This window comes from Ochotona princeps, chromosome 19 (genome assembly GCF_030435755.1).
Source record: "Ochotona princeps isolate mOchPri1 chromosome 19, mOchPri1.hap1, whole genome shotgun sequence".
Taxonomy (NCBI): domain Eukaryota; kingdom Metazoa; phylum Chordata; class Mammalia; order Lagomorpha; family Ochotonidae; genus Ochotona; species Ochotona princeps.
The window spans coordinates 2,348,064-2,364,826 of NC_080850.1; the positions used below are offsets into that span (position 1 = coordinate 2,348,064).

Below are 16,763 nucleotides of genomic sequence, written 5' to 3' on the forward strand. Positions count from 1 at the left end.
ACAGTATAGTCTACTTCTTGGTCTGAAGTAGAGAAGAAAAAAATGAAATAAAGATCAAAGAACTTTCACTCTTGACTAATTACAGTTAGCAGAGGTTAAAAACCCCAGCTCGTCAGGAGTTAACAAGATGAAAGAGGGCTGGTCCCAGTGGTGAGGAGATAAAGCACACTGTTTTAGAAGTCATCACACTGGGATGAATTCACGGCAGCTGCAAACAGCTTGCAGGGCGACAGTGGCAGCACTGAAGTACTCCACTCTGAAAGGCAAGTTCCTGTCTGGAGAAGAACAGGCAGCTTTTGAGGATTAAAGTGAGCGGGGCATAACCTGAGCATGCAAAAAAGACAAGGCTTTTGCTTTCAACTTGTAACATAAGTGGAATAAGGGCAGGTGGATGCTGGGAGGGAAAACTTGAAGTGGGGAAGGTAGGAGAGAGCGCTGTCATGATGTGTGCTGCTTGGAGGAGTCGGGCGCTCCCGGGTGAGAACTGTTAGGACAAGAGCTTAGGCTCAGAAGCTTCTGCTGAGAGAGCTGATGGAACCAAAGGAAGGGGGGGTTACGTGAGCACACCTGAGGCTGCGTCCCAGGGAAGCGGGGCCTACGTGGGTGTTGATGAGGGCTTTCAAAGGCTGGTCACCCTCTTCAAGTCGGTGCCCCAGTGAGCATTTTGGGGAGCACTCAGGCAACGGTGGCTCGAGGACTGGGAGGGTCCCGATATAGCACTACTCAGGAAAACCAGTACCTTCCACCTTAGTGGATTGCTGCTTCAGCTTTAAGTTCTTTGCGTGGGTCTTCCCCAGGTAGTGCGACTGGGCCACAACAGGGGAGGAAAAGGTCATGTTACAGATGGGGCAGCACTGGTTCTTGTCTTTGCTTCTGCTGCTCTTCTGGTTGGGAGAAAGAACACAGGTCTGGTCACGCCACTGCTCCATCAGAAAATCTTTACTGGTTCCCCACTGCCCAACAGGAGAGCGGGCATTTAAGGCCCCCTCACACATTAACCCCAACCTACCTTTCTGCATTCTTCTTCTGCTATTTCATCCCAGGCTCTATTCACCACTGCTCATCTTATTCTCTGTGAGTTCCTTGCCTTGCTTGGCCCATACATGCTGTCTAGAACATTGCTGCTTTCCTGCCTGGTCAGCTTAGGCTTCAAAGCTCTTGGTAGAAACTTTTACTCAAAAATATAATTTAGAGGTCAGCATTGTGGCTCAGTGAGTTAAATCGTGGCCTGCAATGCCAGCATTCCATATGGGCACCAGTTCAAGTCCTGGCTGCTCCAATTCCAATTCAGCTACTATGTCTGGGAAGGCAACGCAGGATGATCGCAGTACTTGGCTCCTGCCATTCACATGGGACTGGTACAAAGCTCCTGGCTCCCCCTGGCCCAGCCCGGGCCATTGTGGTCATTTGGGAAGTGAGCTGGTGACTGGAAGTGCACTCTCTCTCTCCCTTCCTCTCTGTAACTTCCAACACATCTTTTTTAAAAAAAGAGAAAACAAGTCAGCCAACAACGCCCCCGCCTCTTTGCAGGGTCATCCAGGAAGTTACCCCTGGTTCCTGAGCTGTGCTCCTGAGGGTATGGGCCCTTCCTATCCTGCCCGTGTTACAGCTCGCAGCATTTTCTGTGAACTCAAGTGAACACAGCACAGGCTTAGGGCTCACTGAACAAGCAGATCACATTAAGGTTAGTGGACATCAAGCCTGTATTAAGGGTCTCCAACCTGTCTCTGAGAAAGTTGGATCCAACAGAGTATTCTGATGTTTGGCTTTAACAATTCCTTGTTGTTGCTGCTGGCAGCGGTGGTAGTGGGGGGTTCTATGATCTCATCTGAATGACCAGGCTATCCCAGGAGTTGAAGGAAGAAGATACAAAGAGACAAAGTGACTCGCCTGAGGTCACAGAGATGATCTTGTCCTAATAAGTTCCTAAGGGTAACTAGGGGAGACAGCCAGTGAATTTCAAGAAGGGACAGGCGAGAGCCTTCTACACCTGTGACCGCCTTGGTAAGAGGAGGTAATCTGTGGGGTCAGCTCTGACTTATTCAGCATCTTACAGCAACTGCAATTTCACTTCACAGTATCCATAAGAGGCGGGAGTTATTGCAACATTATGGATGAAGTTCGGAGAGGTGAAGTGACTGGCTCAAAGTCTTCGAACTGGGAAGCTAATGAACCAGGACTAGGCTGGCTTCTCATTGCTTGACACTTGCAAAATTCCTACAGGACAGAAATAACACTCCTCTTGAGGAATTTAGTTATTCAGCATAATTCTCATAGTATTCTGAGCCAAAAACCAAACACTAGTACCTTTCAATCAGAGCATGTATGTGGAAACGTTTTCTTTTGCCTTGTTTATTCAACACATTCAAATGCCAAACTGTCTTTTCTCCTCTGGCTCTCAAGAAAGCAAGTGGTCTGAGTTCTTCCAGCCTTCCTGCTTCCTGCTCTGCACTAGAGAACCACCGGATGAGGAGAACACGTGACAGTGGCCCCGCCGGCTGTGTGCTTAGTAGGGTGTCAGGCTCCAGGGTGGGTGCTTTCTATTAACTTTCCCTAGTTTTTTAGTTTGGAGAAATCCGGAAAGGTGGCCAAAATTAGTATCCTAATTTTGCAGAGGAAGGAATCAAGACTCAGAGATGTCCTAAGACTTGCCAAGTCATACAACAGAGAGGGCATTCCCGGCCGAGTCGGCCTGCCTTGGGGCCCACACTCCTCCACCACACCAACCTGCCTGCTGGCTGTGTGAGGAGGCGAGCGCTCTCCACACGGCAGCTGTGTTACCTGCTCTGGGTCTAGTCGCTTCGGCTCCCCCTTGAGTGTTTCCATCCCGTGGATTGCAAGGTATCTCTTCACTTTGTTGGCATGCTTTTTGCTCTGCAGGAATCCAGGAAAAAAGATCAAAGATGGCCAAATGCCATTTCAGATTTAAGACACTCAAAATCACTCACTAGATTTTCATGATTCATCCTCAAAAACTTCTGAGGAAAAGAGTAGGCCACAAGACATTCAGTTCACTGAGTTCCAACTTGGTCTAGGCATTTTACGTGCTATTAACTTGAATCTCCACACAAGTCTATGCGAAAATTATAATTTTTCTTTGTAAGGTTGAAATTGAGGTAGAAGTGGTGAAGTTAGTTTCCTGGCCAAGATGAGTATCAAAGCTGTGACTCAAGCTAGGGTCTATTTAAAGCAAACTCGTACTTTCTATGGTACTGAGATACAAGGGAAGTTATACATACAGCAATCCTGATTTTGGCTGGGAGAAATGAGCCAGAGAAAGGAAGTGAATCTTTAAGTCACAAGCCAATATGCATGAAGGCAACATCTGAAGAGCTAAGGAGGAATTCTACTTCACAGTGCAAGACTGGGAGAAGTGGGGCTTGGCACTGGGTCTGAAAAGTGGAGTGGCTTACCTGGTAATGGGCCAGCTTCTGGGACTCCGAGATCAGCAAGGCGCAGCAGACTTTACACTGGGTGTCGGTGAAGAGACACTGATTCTTTTGGATCATATGCTCCACTGCAGAGGGGAGACGAAGAAGCCCTGAGCAGACAGACACCAGCTCAAATCATCACTCCTGAGCACGACCTCCAACATGGACACCGAGGCATCAGCAAGACTTCACTCCTCCTTGGGCTCGGCAGCGTGGCCTAGTGGCTAAGGTTCTCGCCTTGATCCCATATGGCCGCTGGTTCTAATCCCGGCCGCTCCACTTCCTCTCTATCTCTCCTCCTCTCAGTATATCTGACTTTGTAATAAAAATAAAATAAATCTAAAAAAAAAAAAAAAAAAAAAGACTTCACTCCTCCTTGCTTGCTGCTGTTTCGCGCCATGTCCTCAAACCAGCTGCCTTGCTACTAATGTCATAACTATGCCAACTTGCTTTACTTGGTAACTTCTCTTTATTTATTTGAAAAGGAGAGAGAGCAAGCAAGAATTTACTTTCCAGATTTCCTGCAATACCTGGGACTGGGCTATCCTGAAGCAAAGAACTGAGTTCAAGTCTCCCACATGGGTGACAACTTGAGATCATTTGTTGCTTTCCAAAGTGTGCACTATTAGGAAACTGGATCGGAAGTGGAGACAGAACTCAAACCAAGAGGCTTCTACAGAAGATGTGGGCATCCTAAGCAGTGCCTTAGCCACTAAACCAGATACCGGCATTCCCCCCTCACTTTCCCAGGGACTGTGTTTTTTAAAGATTTATTTATTTTTGTTGGAAAGGCATATCTATAGTGAGGAAGAAAAAGATCTGTCCGATGGTTCACTCCCCAAGTGGCTGCAACAGCTGCAGCTTCACCGATGTGAAGCCAGGAGCCAGAAGCCTCCTCAGTGTCTTCCACGCAGGTGCAGGGTCCCAAGGCTTTGGGCCATCCTCGACTGCTTTCCCAGGGTATAAGCAGGGAGCTGGATGGGAAGTGGAATAGCCTGGACACGAACCAGCATATGGGATCCTGGAGCATTGCAAGGTGAGCATTTAGCCATTGGCCATTGTACTGTGCCGTCCTGGTGACTATTTTTTTTTTTTTGTAAGGACAATTCTCCTTGAATACTGCTGCCAGAGGTTTGGAATACTCCCTCAGAAGAGCTCTGAAGTCAGAGGTACCCAACTGAGACTCAGAATCAGGAAAATGAAAAGCTTGGAAAAGAGGTCAGTGTTGTGGTAGAGTTAAACTGCTGCTTGTGAGGCTAAATTCCCATATTGGAGTGACAGTTTGGTTGTCCCTCTTTCCTCCAGCTTCCTGTTAATGTCAAAAAGCAGCAGAGGACAGCCCAAGTGCTAGGACACCCGTCACCCAAGTGGGAGACAGGAAGCTCCTGGCTCCTGCCTTCGGCCTGCCTAACCTTGGCCACTGCAGTCATTGCAGGAGTGAACCAGCAGGTGGAGTCTCTCTCTCCTGTTTTCTGCCTTTCTGCATCCATCCATCCATCTATCTATCTACAGGATATATATATATATATATATCTCCTAAAGAAAACCTTGAAAAGAGAATACTTTTTTCACTGTTTTTGATCTAACTTTGAAGCATCTATTGCACAAGTCTCACGCTACAGGAAACACAGTACTAATCTGTCCTTAATTGTTGGGCTCAAAGAACATAGCTTTACTTCTTTAAGGCAGAGGTAGGAATCTCCCCCAAGGTATTAGTTTCTTCAGACACCATAATGGAACCGAGACAGAGGCAGAGCCCAGGGGCAGGAGGGCGGAGGAGTCCACTGCTTCTTAACTCTTAGTCCTGACTATCCAGTGACCACACTGCCCGGGAGGGAGGTGCTCGGTGGAAACCTTGACACCTTCCACACACCACTGAACCTGAACTTAGCTGGGCCAGCCTTTCCCAGGCAATGAGCAAGCAGCTGGATGGGACGCGGGTTGGCAGGACCAGAACCGGTGCCCATATGGGATCCCGGCATGATCAAGGTGAGGACTTTAGCCATTAGGCCACCACGCCGGCCCTGGATTTATTTTTTTATTTATTTTTAAAGAATTATTTATTTTATTACAAAGTCAGATATAAAGAGAGGAGGAGAGACAGAGAGGAAGATCTTCCATCTGTTGACTCACTCCCCAAGTGAGCCGCAACAGCCGGTGCTGTGCCGATCCGATGCCGGGAACCAGGAACCTCTTCCAGGTCTCCCACGCGGGTGCAGTGTCCCAATGCATTGGGCCGTCCTCAACTGCTTTCCCAGGCCACAAGCAGGGAGTTGGATGGGAAGTGGAGCTGCTGGAATTACAACCAGCGCCCATATAGGATCCTGGGGCGTTCAAGGCGAGGACTTTAGCCGCTAGGCCACGCCACCGGGCCCCTGGATTTATTTATTTTTATTAAAAAGTCAGATCTGGGCCCGGCAGCGTGGCCTAGTGGCTAAAAGTCCAAGGTCTTGGGCCGTCCTCCAATGCTGTCCCAGGCCACAAGCAGGGAGCTGGAAGGGAAGTGGCGCACCTGGGACATGAACCAGCGCCCATATGGGATCCTAGTGCATGCAAAGCAAGGACTTTAGCCATTAGACTAACGTACTGGGGTCACAAGTTAAGCAAAATTTAAAAAACATAATTAAAAACAATAAAAAAAGAATCAGAAGCCCAGGGGGGAGAGGGTACAGAGGGGTCACAGAGTAGCTATCTCCTGCTTGCCCAGAGATTTTCTATCTTTTAAGCTATTTTTTATTTGCTTCAATTAAAAAAAAAAACTTATTTATTTTTATTGGAAAGGCAGATTTACAGAAAAGGAGAAACAAAGAGAAAGATCTTCCATCTGCTGATTTACTCCACAACAGCCAGAGCTGAGCTGATTTGAAGCCAGGAGCATCCTTTTAGTCTCCCATGCGGGGGCAGGGTCCCAAGGCCTTGGGCCTTCCCAGATTGCCTTCCAGGGAGCTGGATATAAAGTGGAGTAGCTGGGATATGAACTGATGCCTATATGGGATGCTAGCACATGGAAGGTGAGGACTTCAGCCACTAGGCTACTGTGCCAGGCCCAGATTTTTTATTTTGTTTTGTTAAAGGCAATGAGGCTTTCCTTTCAAGAATTTCAGAGTTTAACTGTATAAAAATAAAGAGGGCAGGAGCCATGTCACTCATGACTTTCTTTCTCATAATCTAGAATAATTTTAAACCTCTAATACATATGTATAATGTTATTCTTGCAACAGGCAGCTGGTGAGGACAGTGTGATAGCCCGCTAAACAAACGGGGTGCACCCTCTCTGCTGGAACCTACTCTCTGGCCCCACAGAGATTCTCACAGACTGTGCACATATTCATGGAGCCTTCTACATGCCAGTTACCAGGCCTGGAGCTACAGCACAAAGTGAGAGAGAGAGAGTTACGTATGGCTGAAATATGGTGAATGGGGGAAGAGTGGTAGGAGATACAGAATGTGACCTACAAGCTCACGCTGAGTGAGCATAACGCCTCGGAAGCCACAGCAGGAACATGGATTGGATTCTAGTGTGGAGGGAAGCCACAAGATCTGGTTTGTGCTTTGTAAAGGATCCTCTGATAGTTGCATCAGCAGACAGTACAGGGACAGGAATGGAAGCAGAACGTCCATGCGTGAAGGCCTCACGGAGAGGCCCTGATGCATGAACAGAGAGACACGCCTGGCCAGCCTCCACAAGTTCTAGCCAGCATCTGATTGCCAAGTGAGTAAGAGACGCTGAAGGAGAATTGTCCGGTCTATCGCGATGTCCAATCCATTTACAAGGCTGCAGGGGGCTAGACAAAGCACACCCAGGGACAAGGAGCCAGGAACGATCCACCTCGTGAGATGAGAACCTGACCGCGCTTATCTGTTGTTCAGGCATACTACAGCATTTTCCAATAAAACTAAATCTTTATTTTTTTAATTTTTTTTAGTGATTTATTTATTTTTTATTACTAAGTCAGATATACAGAGAGGAGTGACAGAGAGGAAGATCCTCCTTCCGATGATTTACTCCCCAAGTGAGTGCAACTGCTGGTGCTGTGCCGATCCGGAGCCAGGAGCCAGGAACCTCCTCCAGGTCTCCCACGCGGGTGCAGGATCCCTAATCATTGAGCTGTCCTCGACTGCTTTCCCAGGCCACAAGCAGGGAGCTGGATGGGAAGTGGAGCTGCCGGGATTAGAACCGGTGCCCATATGGGATCCCGGTGCGTTCAAGGCGAGGACTTAAGCCACTAGGCCACGCCGCGGGGCCCAAAACTAAATCTTTAAAAAAGGAATATCCAATATGAGGAACAGCAACAACAGCAAAGTTAAAAAAAAGGTACAGAGATTCAGAGATCACAGAACATGAACCTTTCCAACAATACCAGGGGGCTGCAACAGATTCATAGAAAAGTGAACAGACTTTGCATATACATGAATTTCCAACTCTTTGTACTCACATTTTTTACTTTAAAAGTATTTGTTGACAGGCGCGCGCACACACACACACACACACACACACAATTGCTAGTACATTCCACAAATGCCCAAAACAGCCAAGGCTGGGAGTCAGGCACTCAGTCCAGGCCCCCCAGCTGTGGGTAAGGATCCAGTCACTTTGCCCTCCCTGCTACCTGGCAGGGTTGGCATTCGTAGCAAGTTGGAGCCAGTAGCCAGAGCCAGGCACTACAATGTGGGAGAGCAACATCTTAATCAGTGTCTTCACCATGGGCCAAATGCTTCACCCAGCACATATTTTTAGAAGTATTTCCATTAAGTATAAGGATGGTCTCAGAGGAAGCAAGAGAGAGAATTGCGGAGATGAAACTATTTTAAGAAATAATCTCTGAAAAATTCCCTATGGTTGATGAAAAAATATTAATCTACAGATCCAAAAATCTCAGGGAACCTGAAGTACGATATATAGCAACATCTAGACCCATCACAGTCAAACTGCTGAAAGACAAAGACAGAACATACCGAAAGCAGAAAGCAAAAAACGACTCATCACATACAGTGACATGACTTTTGCTAATGGCTTAACTTTCTATTTAAAACAATGATGGCTGGGCCCGGCACAGTAGTCTAGTAGCTAAAGTCCTTGCCTTACATGTGCCAGGATTTCATTTCTTTTCTTTTTAAATTTATTTTTAATGCAAAGTCAGATATACAGAGAGGAGGAGAGACAGAGAGGAAGATCTTCCGTCTGATGATTCACTCCTCAAGTGACCGCAACAGCTGGTGCTGCACTGATCCGCAGCCAGGAGCCAGGAACTTCCTCCAGATCTCCCATGCGGGTGGGACTTTAGCTGGTAGGCCACTGCGCCGCACCCATATGCCAGGATTTCATATGGGTGCTGGTTCCTGTCCCAGCTGCTCCACTTCCCGTCTAGCTCCCTGCTTGTGGCCTGGAACAGCATTGGAGGACGGCCCTGTACCTGTGGGGGATCAAAGGAAAGTGCCTGGCTTCAGATCCGTTCAGCTTGACTGTTGTGGCTGCTTGTAGGGTGGGCCAGCAGATTGGGGAATTTTCTATAAATCTGACTTTCCAATAAAATAAATAAATCTTAAACAAGACAAAACAAACAAAAAATGATGGCGACATGGCAGAGGAATAACATAATCAATGAGGTAAGAAAAAAAAATGAACCAAACTGTTGAGTAAGAACTCTGTATCTAGCAAAGCTATGAAACATCACGGTAACTACCGGAAGCCAATGACAAAAGGCCACTCGTTACACATTTCTGTTTACAAGAAACGTCTAGAATAGGTAACTCCTTAGGGACAGAAAGGAGGGAGTAGGCGCCAAGGAAGACTGCTTCCGGTCCAGGGTTTTCTCTGGGGTAATAAATATGTTCTGAAATTAAACAGAGGTGACAGCTGTGGAGCTGAATATGCCACTGACCAGTGGATTTCAAATAGTTGAGTCGTATGGTATGTGAAATTTATATTCATAAAACCAACACACTAGCCTTTAAGAATGAAAGCAAATAAAGACATTCCTAGAAACAATGTTAAACCTGGCCTACCCTGCAAGGTATGCCAAAGAAGCCCTTCAGCACAAAGGAAATGACAAGAAAGTAACTTGCATCCAGAGGAAGGAATAAAAGAACACCAGAAATACCAAATCTGTGGGCTAATATACAAGAGGGTATTTTTTCCTACTTCATTTCAAAAAAGATAATACTACATAAGGCATTAATTATGACACTGTATCATTAGACTAATAATCTATCTTGATTTAATATTTATTACAAAAATAGAAAAAAGGACCAGGCGCGGAAGCCTAATGGCTAGAGTCCTCACCTTGCACGTGCTGGGATCCCATACGGGTGTCAGTCCTAATCTTGGCTACTCCACTTTCCTTTCCAGCTCCATGGCTTTGACTTGGGAAAACAGTCCAGGATGGCACAAAGCTTTGGGATCCTGCACTCATGTGGGAGACCTGGAGGAGGCTCCTGGCTCCTGATTTCGGATTGGCTCAGTGTTGCTGTCCTGCAGCGATGGACTTGGTGCACGGAGCCGATAATAACACACTTGGACTACTGACTGATGATCAATAGCCAAAATTTATTAGGGGCAACAGACTTTATATGCTGAGGGTCATACAGGATTAGGGTAGAGATACTTAGTTCATCAACAGAACCATCAACTGTTTCTAGGCCTTAGTTTGGAAGTCCTTTTGCCTTGTATATTAGTTCCCACTCAACTGTTCTTATACAAATGATATCTCATCAGGTATACAAAAGGTAGCCATACAGTTGTTCTCATGCAAAGGATATCCAATCAGTCACACACAAGACATCCATTCAGTTGTTTATCATACAAATATTGTCCCATCAACTGTAATCCTGTGCTCACTGACTATGGTCGCTGACCTACGGTCACAATGTCCTCCTACAGCTCAGCACCAGCTGCTGCAGCTGCTTGGGGAGTGAATCATCGGATGGAAGATCTTCCTCTCTGTCTCTCCTCCTCTCTGTATATCTGACTTTCCAATAAAAATAAAATAAATCTCAAAAAAAAAAAAAAAGTCAGTAGAGCTCAGCATAATGACTCAATGGCTAAATCCTCACCTTATGCTCGTCAGGATCCCATATGACGCCAGTTCATGTCCCAACTGCTCCACTTCCCATCCAGCTCCCTGCTTGTGGCCTGGGAAAGCAGTCAAGGACGTCCTGAAGCCTTGGGACCCTCCACTCACGTGTGAGACCTGGAAGAACTTTCTATCTGTCTCATCTTCTCTCTGTAAATCTGATCTGCCTTTCCAAAAAAAAAAAAAAAAAAAAAAGGAAAATGTAATCTTTTTCAGTATCAGTATGTGAGAATAGTCTAAATAGTTCACTCAAAAGACAAAGAATGTCAGATTGGAAAGAAAAGCAAGATCTCACTGAATGTTGCTTGTAAGAGACATATCTTATAAACTCGAAAATACAAATAATCAAGGAGAAAAGGATGGGGGCCGGGCAGGCATTTGAGTTACTGGTTAAAGCTATGTGGGATGCCCATATCCCATACTGGAAGGCCTGTGTTTGAATTGGGGCTCTACTTTGATCCCAGGTTCTTGCTAGTTACTGGTTAAAGCTATGTGGGATGCCCATTGCCCATACTGGAAGGCCTGTGTTTGAATTGGGGCTCTACTTTGATCCTAGGTTCTTGCTAATATGCACCCGCAGAGGCAGCAGGTGACAGCCAAGCAGGTGCAAGCAGGTGCCACTCTAGTAGTAGACTTGGACTGAGTTCCAGGCTCCTGGGCTTCAGCTCAGCCCCAGCTGTTGTGGGTATTTAGGTGGTGAACCAAAAAATTAGAATTCTCTCTCACATATTAAATCAGTAAAAATGAAAAATATATACCATGGGGGCTGGTGTTGCGGCACAGAAACTTAAACATTCGCTTGTGATAATAGCATCTGTCATCAAGAGTGCTGGATGGCTTAGTCCTGGCTGCCCTGCAGCTTCTTTCTAATGTGCCCAGGAAGGACTTGGGCCTCCACCACACACGTGGGAGACCAAAATGGAGGCTCAGGCTCTTGGCTTCAGCCAGGGCTAGCCCTGCCCGTTGCAACCATCAGGGAGTGAGGCAGAGGATCAAACTCTTTCCCTCTCTCTCTCTCAAGAAATAAATAAATAAATAAATATATATATATATATATATATTTATACACACACATACACAAAAGTAACTTAAGTTGTGGTGGTGACAAATTACATTCAACCACAGCACAATTCAACAACAAAGGGATACTCTTTCTAACAGAGTGCCAAGACAATCATATAATACTTGCAAGATTTAAAAAATTCTAGACACTTACCTTTTATCACATGTTAAATTTAACTCAAAATGACTCAGAGACTTAAATGTAAGAGTTAAAACTATAAAACTACTAGAAACAACCACAAGAGCAAAACAATGTGACCCTGGATTAAAAATTCTTAGATATGGTACTAAAAGCACTGAAAGATCAATAAACCCATTTCATCAAAATTAAAAACATTGTTTCAAAAGACACTGGGGCCCAGCCCGATGGCTCAGAAGCTATATCCAGGCCTTGCACGTGTCAGGATCCCATATGGGTGCTGCCATAGGTCCTGGCTGCTCCACTTCCCATCCAGCTCCCTGCTGTGGCCTGGGAAAGCCGTGGAGGACGGCCCAAAGCCTTGGGACCCTGCACCGTGTAGGAGACATGGAAGAGGCTCCTGACTCCTGGCTTCAGATAGCTCAGTTCCCTGACTGTTGCGGCTGCTTGGGGAGTGAACCAGCGGATGTAAGATCTTTTTGTCTGTTATAAATCTGCCTTTCCAATAAAAATAAAAATAAATCTTAAAAAAAAAAAGAAGACACTGTCTGGGGGGCTAGCATTGTGGCATAGCACATAAAATTCCTGCTTGCAATGCTGGCATCTCATCTCATATGCATACTGGTTCCAGTGCTGGCTGCTCCATTTTTTTTTTTTAAAAAAGGTTCTACTGGGCCCGGCGGTGTGGCTAAAGTCCTCTCCTTGAACGCACTGGGATCCCATATGGGTGCCGGTTCTAATCCCAGCAGCTCCACTTCCCATCCAGCTCCCTGCTTGTGACCTGGGAAAGCAGTTGAGGACGGCCCAAAGCTTTGGGACCCTGCACCCGCGTGGGAGACCTGGAAGAGGTTCCAGGTTCCCGGCTTTGGCCCAGCACCGGCCATTGCGGCTCACTTGGGGAGTGAAACATCAGATGAAGATCTTCCTCTCTGTCTCTCCTCCTCTCTGTATATCTGGCTTTCCAATAATAATAAATCTTTAAAAAAAAAAAAAGGTTCTACTTATTTCTATTTGAAAGGCAGAGTTACAGGGAGAAGAAGAGACAGAGAGATCTTCCATCTCTTGGTTCATTCCCCAAATGGCCATAATGACTGGAGCTGGGCTGGTCAAAAGCCAGGAGCCAGGAGCTTCCTCCTGGTCTCCCACATGGGTGCAGGTGCCCAAGTACTTGAGCAGTCTTCTGCTGTTTTCCTAGGCCACAAGCAGAGAGCTGGATGGGCAGTGGAGCAGCTGGGACATGAGTTAGTGCTCATATGGTATGCCAAGACTCTGTACCCCACCAACACTTCTGATCCAAGCCTCTGCTAAATATGCTTGGGAAATCAGTAGAATAGGGCCCAAATGTTTGGGCCCTGTAACCACCTGGGAGACCCAGAAGAAGCTTCTGGCTTCAGTGTGACCTGGTCCCACCAGTTATGGCCATGTGGGGGAGTAAACTAGTGGTTGAAAAGCCACTCTTCTCTCTCTTTCCTTTCTCTCTATAACTTTGCCTTTCAAATAAACTAAATATTTTTAAAAAGACAAACCACTGGAAAGTGAAGACAAGCCCTACTCAGTGAAGGGGTTTAAAAAAAAAAGATTTATTTTATTACTTATTTAAAAATTTTTATTTTTGGGGCCTGGCATGGTGGCCTAGTGGCTAAAGTCCTCACCTTGAACACGCCAGGATCCCACATGGGCGCCGGTTCTAATCCCAGCAGCTACACTTCCCATCCAGCTCCCTGCTTGTGTCCTGGGAAAGCAGTCAAGGACGGCCCAAAGGTTTGGGACCCGTGTGGGAGACCTGGAAGAGGTTCCTGGTTCCCAGCTTTGTATTGGCGCAGCACAGGCCGTTGCGGCTCACTTGGGGAGTGAATCATCGGATGGAAGATCTTCCTCTCTGTCTCTCCTCCTCTGTGTATATCTGACTTTGTAATAAAAATAAGTAAATCTTTAAACAAAATTTTATTTTTGTTGGAAAGGCAGTCACAGAGAGGAGGAGAAACACAGAGAGAAAGATCTTCCATCCAGTGGTTCACTCCCCAAGTGTCCACAACAGCCAGAGGTGAGCCGATCTGAACCAGAAATTTCTTCCGGTTCTCCCATGTGGGTGCAAGGGCCCACTGGGCTATCCTCCATTTCTTTCCCAGGCCACAAGCTGGGAGCTAGATTGAAAGTAGAGCGGGTGGGTGCCTATATGGGATGCTGTGCTCGGAGGTGGAGGGTTAGCCAACTGAGTGAATATGCTGGCCCTAGGGAGGACATATTTGGAAATAATTTCTCTACAACAAAGCTCTAGTATCCAGGATATATAAACAACTGTTACAAGTAAGCAATTCCATAATGAGAAGCCAAATAAACATTCCAGAATGAGCATAATATGTGGATATTTCACTAAAGAAAATATAGAAACAGGCAATAAGCACATGGAGAGGTGGTAACATCACTAGTGTTTAGCACATCACATGAGATGACAATGCATGCTCAGAATGGCTACAATCAAAACATTAAGAGAATGCTAAGTGTTGGCAAAGATATAGAAGCTGAAACCCTCACGGAGAAATGGAAAAATGTAGAGATGGTAGGACTTCAAAGTGGTACAGCCATCCTGGCAGTGTGTCAAAATGTTAGCTACCACGTGACCCAACAATTCCACACCCAGGGGTATTTGCTAGAAGAAATGAAATGCACACACACCCAGCCAGATGAATGTTCACAGCCACATTCATTCTTCCTCAAGAGCTTGCGCTTGTAACAGTCCAGCTGCCCACAGCCAAGGAGTGCCTGCACTGGGATTCCATCTAGCAGTAAAGCTATAAGGAGCTAACACACAATCGAGTATACCCTGAGAGCGGCCAGGCTCCCAACACTGCATTTTACACGACACCCTGAAAAGACAGATTTACAGAGAACACAAATGGATAAGTGTCTACAAGAGGGAGGTAGCACTGGGCAGAACTGTTCTGAAAGCAGATCATGGTTATTATCCTCTGTCCTTCAAATATCAGTCACTAGTATATCTAACAATGGATGAATCCTATAGAATATAAATTATAGCTCAATAAAGATGCTACAACAAAGTGTTGTTACTAGCTACCAGGCTCTCGCAGTAAACATGGAGCAGTGACAACAGTGCAGCGAACAGGGTCACGGAGTGAGCGCCCATTCACACGCACATTAAGCAGACAGTTCACTTATCAGAACCTACCGTGGGCCTCTGCTTCCCCACCTCAGGGATGCCCTCCCCAGGGCCAAACGTCACTCCAATCTTACACATTCTAGTTCACTGCACCCTTTACTGGAACTTATCGGGTGTCCTGGACTAGACTGCAAAGCTCTCTCTACAGCAAAACACTCAGCTTCCTCAGCTCTACAGTTGGATGCCTAGCTGGGCCTGGGAACACAGTGAACTCTGTGAGAGGATTTGTCCAATTCATGCAGGGAAACCTTGGGAGCAAACCAGTGTGAAGGCAGCAGAGGAGTTAGGCTATACTTCTTCTGTCCACTGCAGAAGTATAAACCAGCATAGAAATCTGTACATCCCCTCAAAAGTAAACAGAAACCTTCCTTGGCTACCAGCAAAAATTCCACAAGCAAATATTAACTTGGCAAGATCAGTGTTCTCAAAGCATGGCACTATGAGACAGATCCAGTGTCCTCTCAGGGACCTGGCAGGATTAGCACAGACACCCAGCTCTGTCTCTGTCCCTCGGGGAGAAGCAGAGGACTGTGCCGGCTGCCCACAAACAGGCCAGGCCAGCTGCCTCCGGCGACCCCTTTCTACCTCCGTTTATCAGGTCAAACGCACAGCAAGCTGGGACTTGCTGTGACGTTTCAAAGCTGGAGCAACCTCCAGGTGGCCTTGCTGACACCGGGACACAATGAGGCTGGTGCCAAAAAAACATCCCCGGGCCAGTGTCCCATTGCGGTTCCTATTCTGGAATAGGGACCCAAGCAGGTGAGGCCAACAGCTCTCCACGTGAGTAAGCCAGGGCTCGGTTACCAAGGCCGTCCCAGAGCTGCTGCAAGCGTGGGGCGTGAGTGAGGAAGGGATGCAAGACACGAGGGTGGCCAAGTGCTGAGCCAGGGACGGGAGGAGTCAGCTGGGGCAAGGGCGTGGAGCACCTGGCTCGGCCACACGCCAGGCAAGGCAGGCGGCGAGGGTCGCCGAGAGGACGTGCGCAGGGGGACAGGCGACCACGGCCCTGAGTTCGGGAACCGCTGCGTTCCGATGCAGGAGGCCCTGCCACTTCACGCGAGACGGACCAGCCGTCCCGGGACGCGTCACGCAAGCAAGCGGGCCGGGCTCGCCAGCCGGGCAGCCGCCCAGGCCCCGGGACTCACCTTCCTCCCTCCCCACCGGCTGGGCGCCCGACACGGCTTCCCACAGGCGGCGCGCCCTCTCGCGGTCGAAGCGCACCCCGTCCGGTTCCCCGCCCTCCCGCTCTTCCGAGCGACTGTGAGGCCCGGCCCCTCCGCGGGCCGCAGGCTCCACGGTGCCCAGAGCGGGACACTCCATCTTCCCCTCAAACCCTTAACCGGCCCAAGCCGCTCAAGCGCCCTGCTATCGCGAGATGTGGGTGGGCAAGAGACTCGGCCGGCGGCAAGTCTCGCGAGGTTTGAGCGCTCTAGCCCGCGTCGCGGAGCCGGCTGTGGCGCCCGCTTTTCTTCCCCTTGGCTGCTTGAGAGCAGGTGCTGTGGACTGGGATGCCGGAGGCGGGCTCGTGTGTGGTTCTTGCCACAGGAGTCCCACGTGTCTCACCGTCAGCCTTTGACACTTGTCGTTTCGTTCGCTTGAAGGTTCTGTTCTGTGGGGGAAATTTCACCCATGTCAGCTGTGGTCCAGCACCTGGAAAGTTGACTCAGGAGCTCGCTATCAGTGGTCGAGCCGCGCTTCAGTTGTTGCTAAAGACACCTAATCACTTGTTGCCGCTGAAGTGTTAAACCCCAGCCCTAACCCCTGAACTTCAAATCTGTGTGTCTGACAGTCAATTTGGCAGCTCCACTTAGATGTTTAAGAGCTGCCACGGGGCCCGGCGCGGTAGTCTAGTGCCTCAGTCCCCACCTTGCACGCCTGGG

At 47.7% G+C, this 16,763-nt stretch overlaps 1 protein-coding gene across 2 annotated transcripts in view; it reads right to left on the reverse strand.

The window, feature by feature from the left end:
• ZNF346 (zinc finger protein 346) overlaps positions 1 to 16,248 on the reverse strand; it is a 30,639-nt gene extending 14,391 nt beyond the window's left edge. The window contains exons 1-5 of one of the 2 annotated variants that reach the window (XM_058677608.1): positions 16,029 to 16,248; positions 3,414 to 3,517; positions 2,782 to 2,874; positions 1,722 to 1,841; positions 740 to 884 (exon numbers count right to left, since the gene is read on the reverse strand). In XM_058677608.1, the coding sequence (XP_058533591.1) occupies positions 740 to 884; positions 1,722 to 1,841; positions 2,782 to 2,874; positions 3,414 to 3,517; positions 16,029 to 16,203 (637 nt within the window). In that variant the 5' untranslated portion in view covers positions 16,204 to 16,248. The remainder of the gene's footprint in view (positions 1 to 739; positions 885 to 1,721; positions 1,842 to 2,781; positions 2,875 to 3,413; positions 3,518 to 16,028) is intronic. The other variant, XM_004587572.2, reaches the window with a different exon arrangement.
• Positions 16,249 to 16,763: the final 515 nt, after the last annotated feature.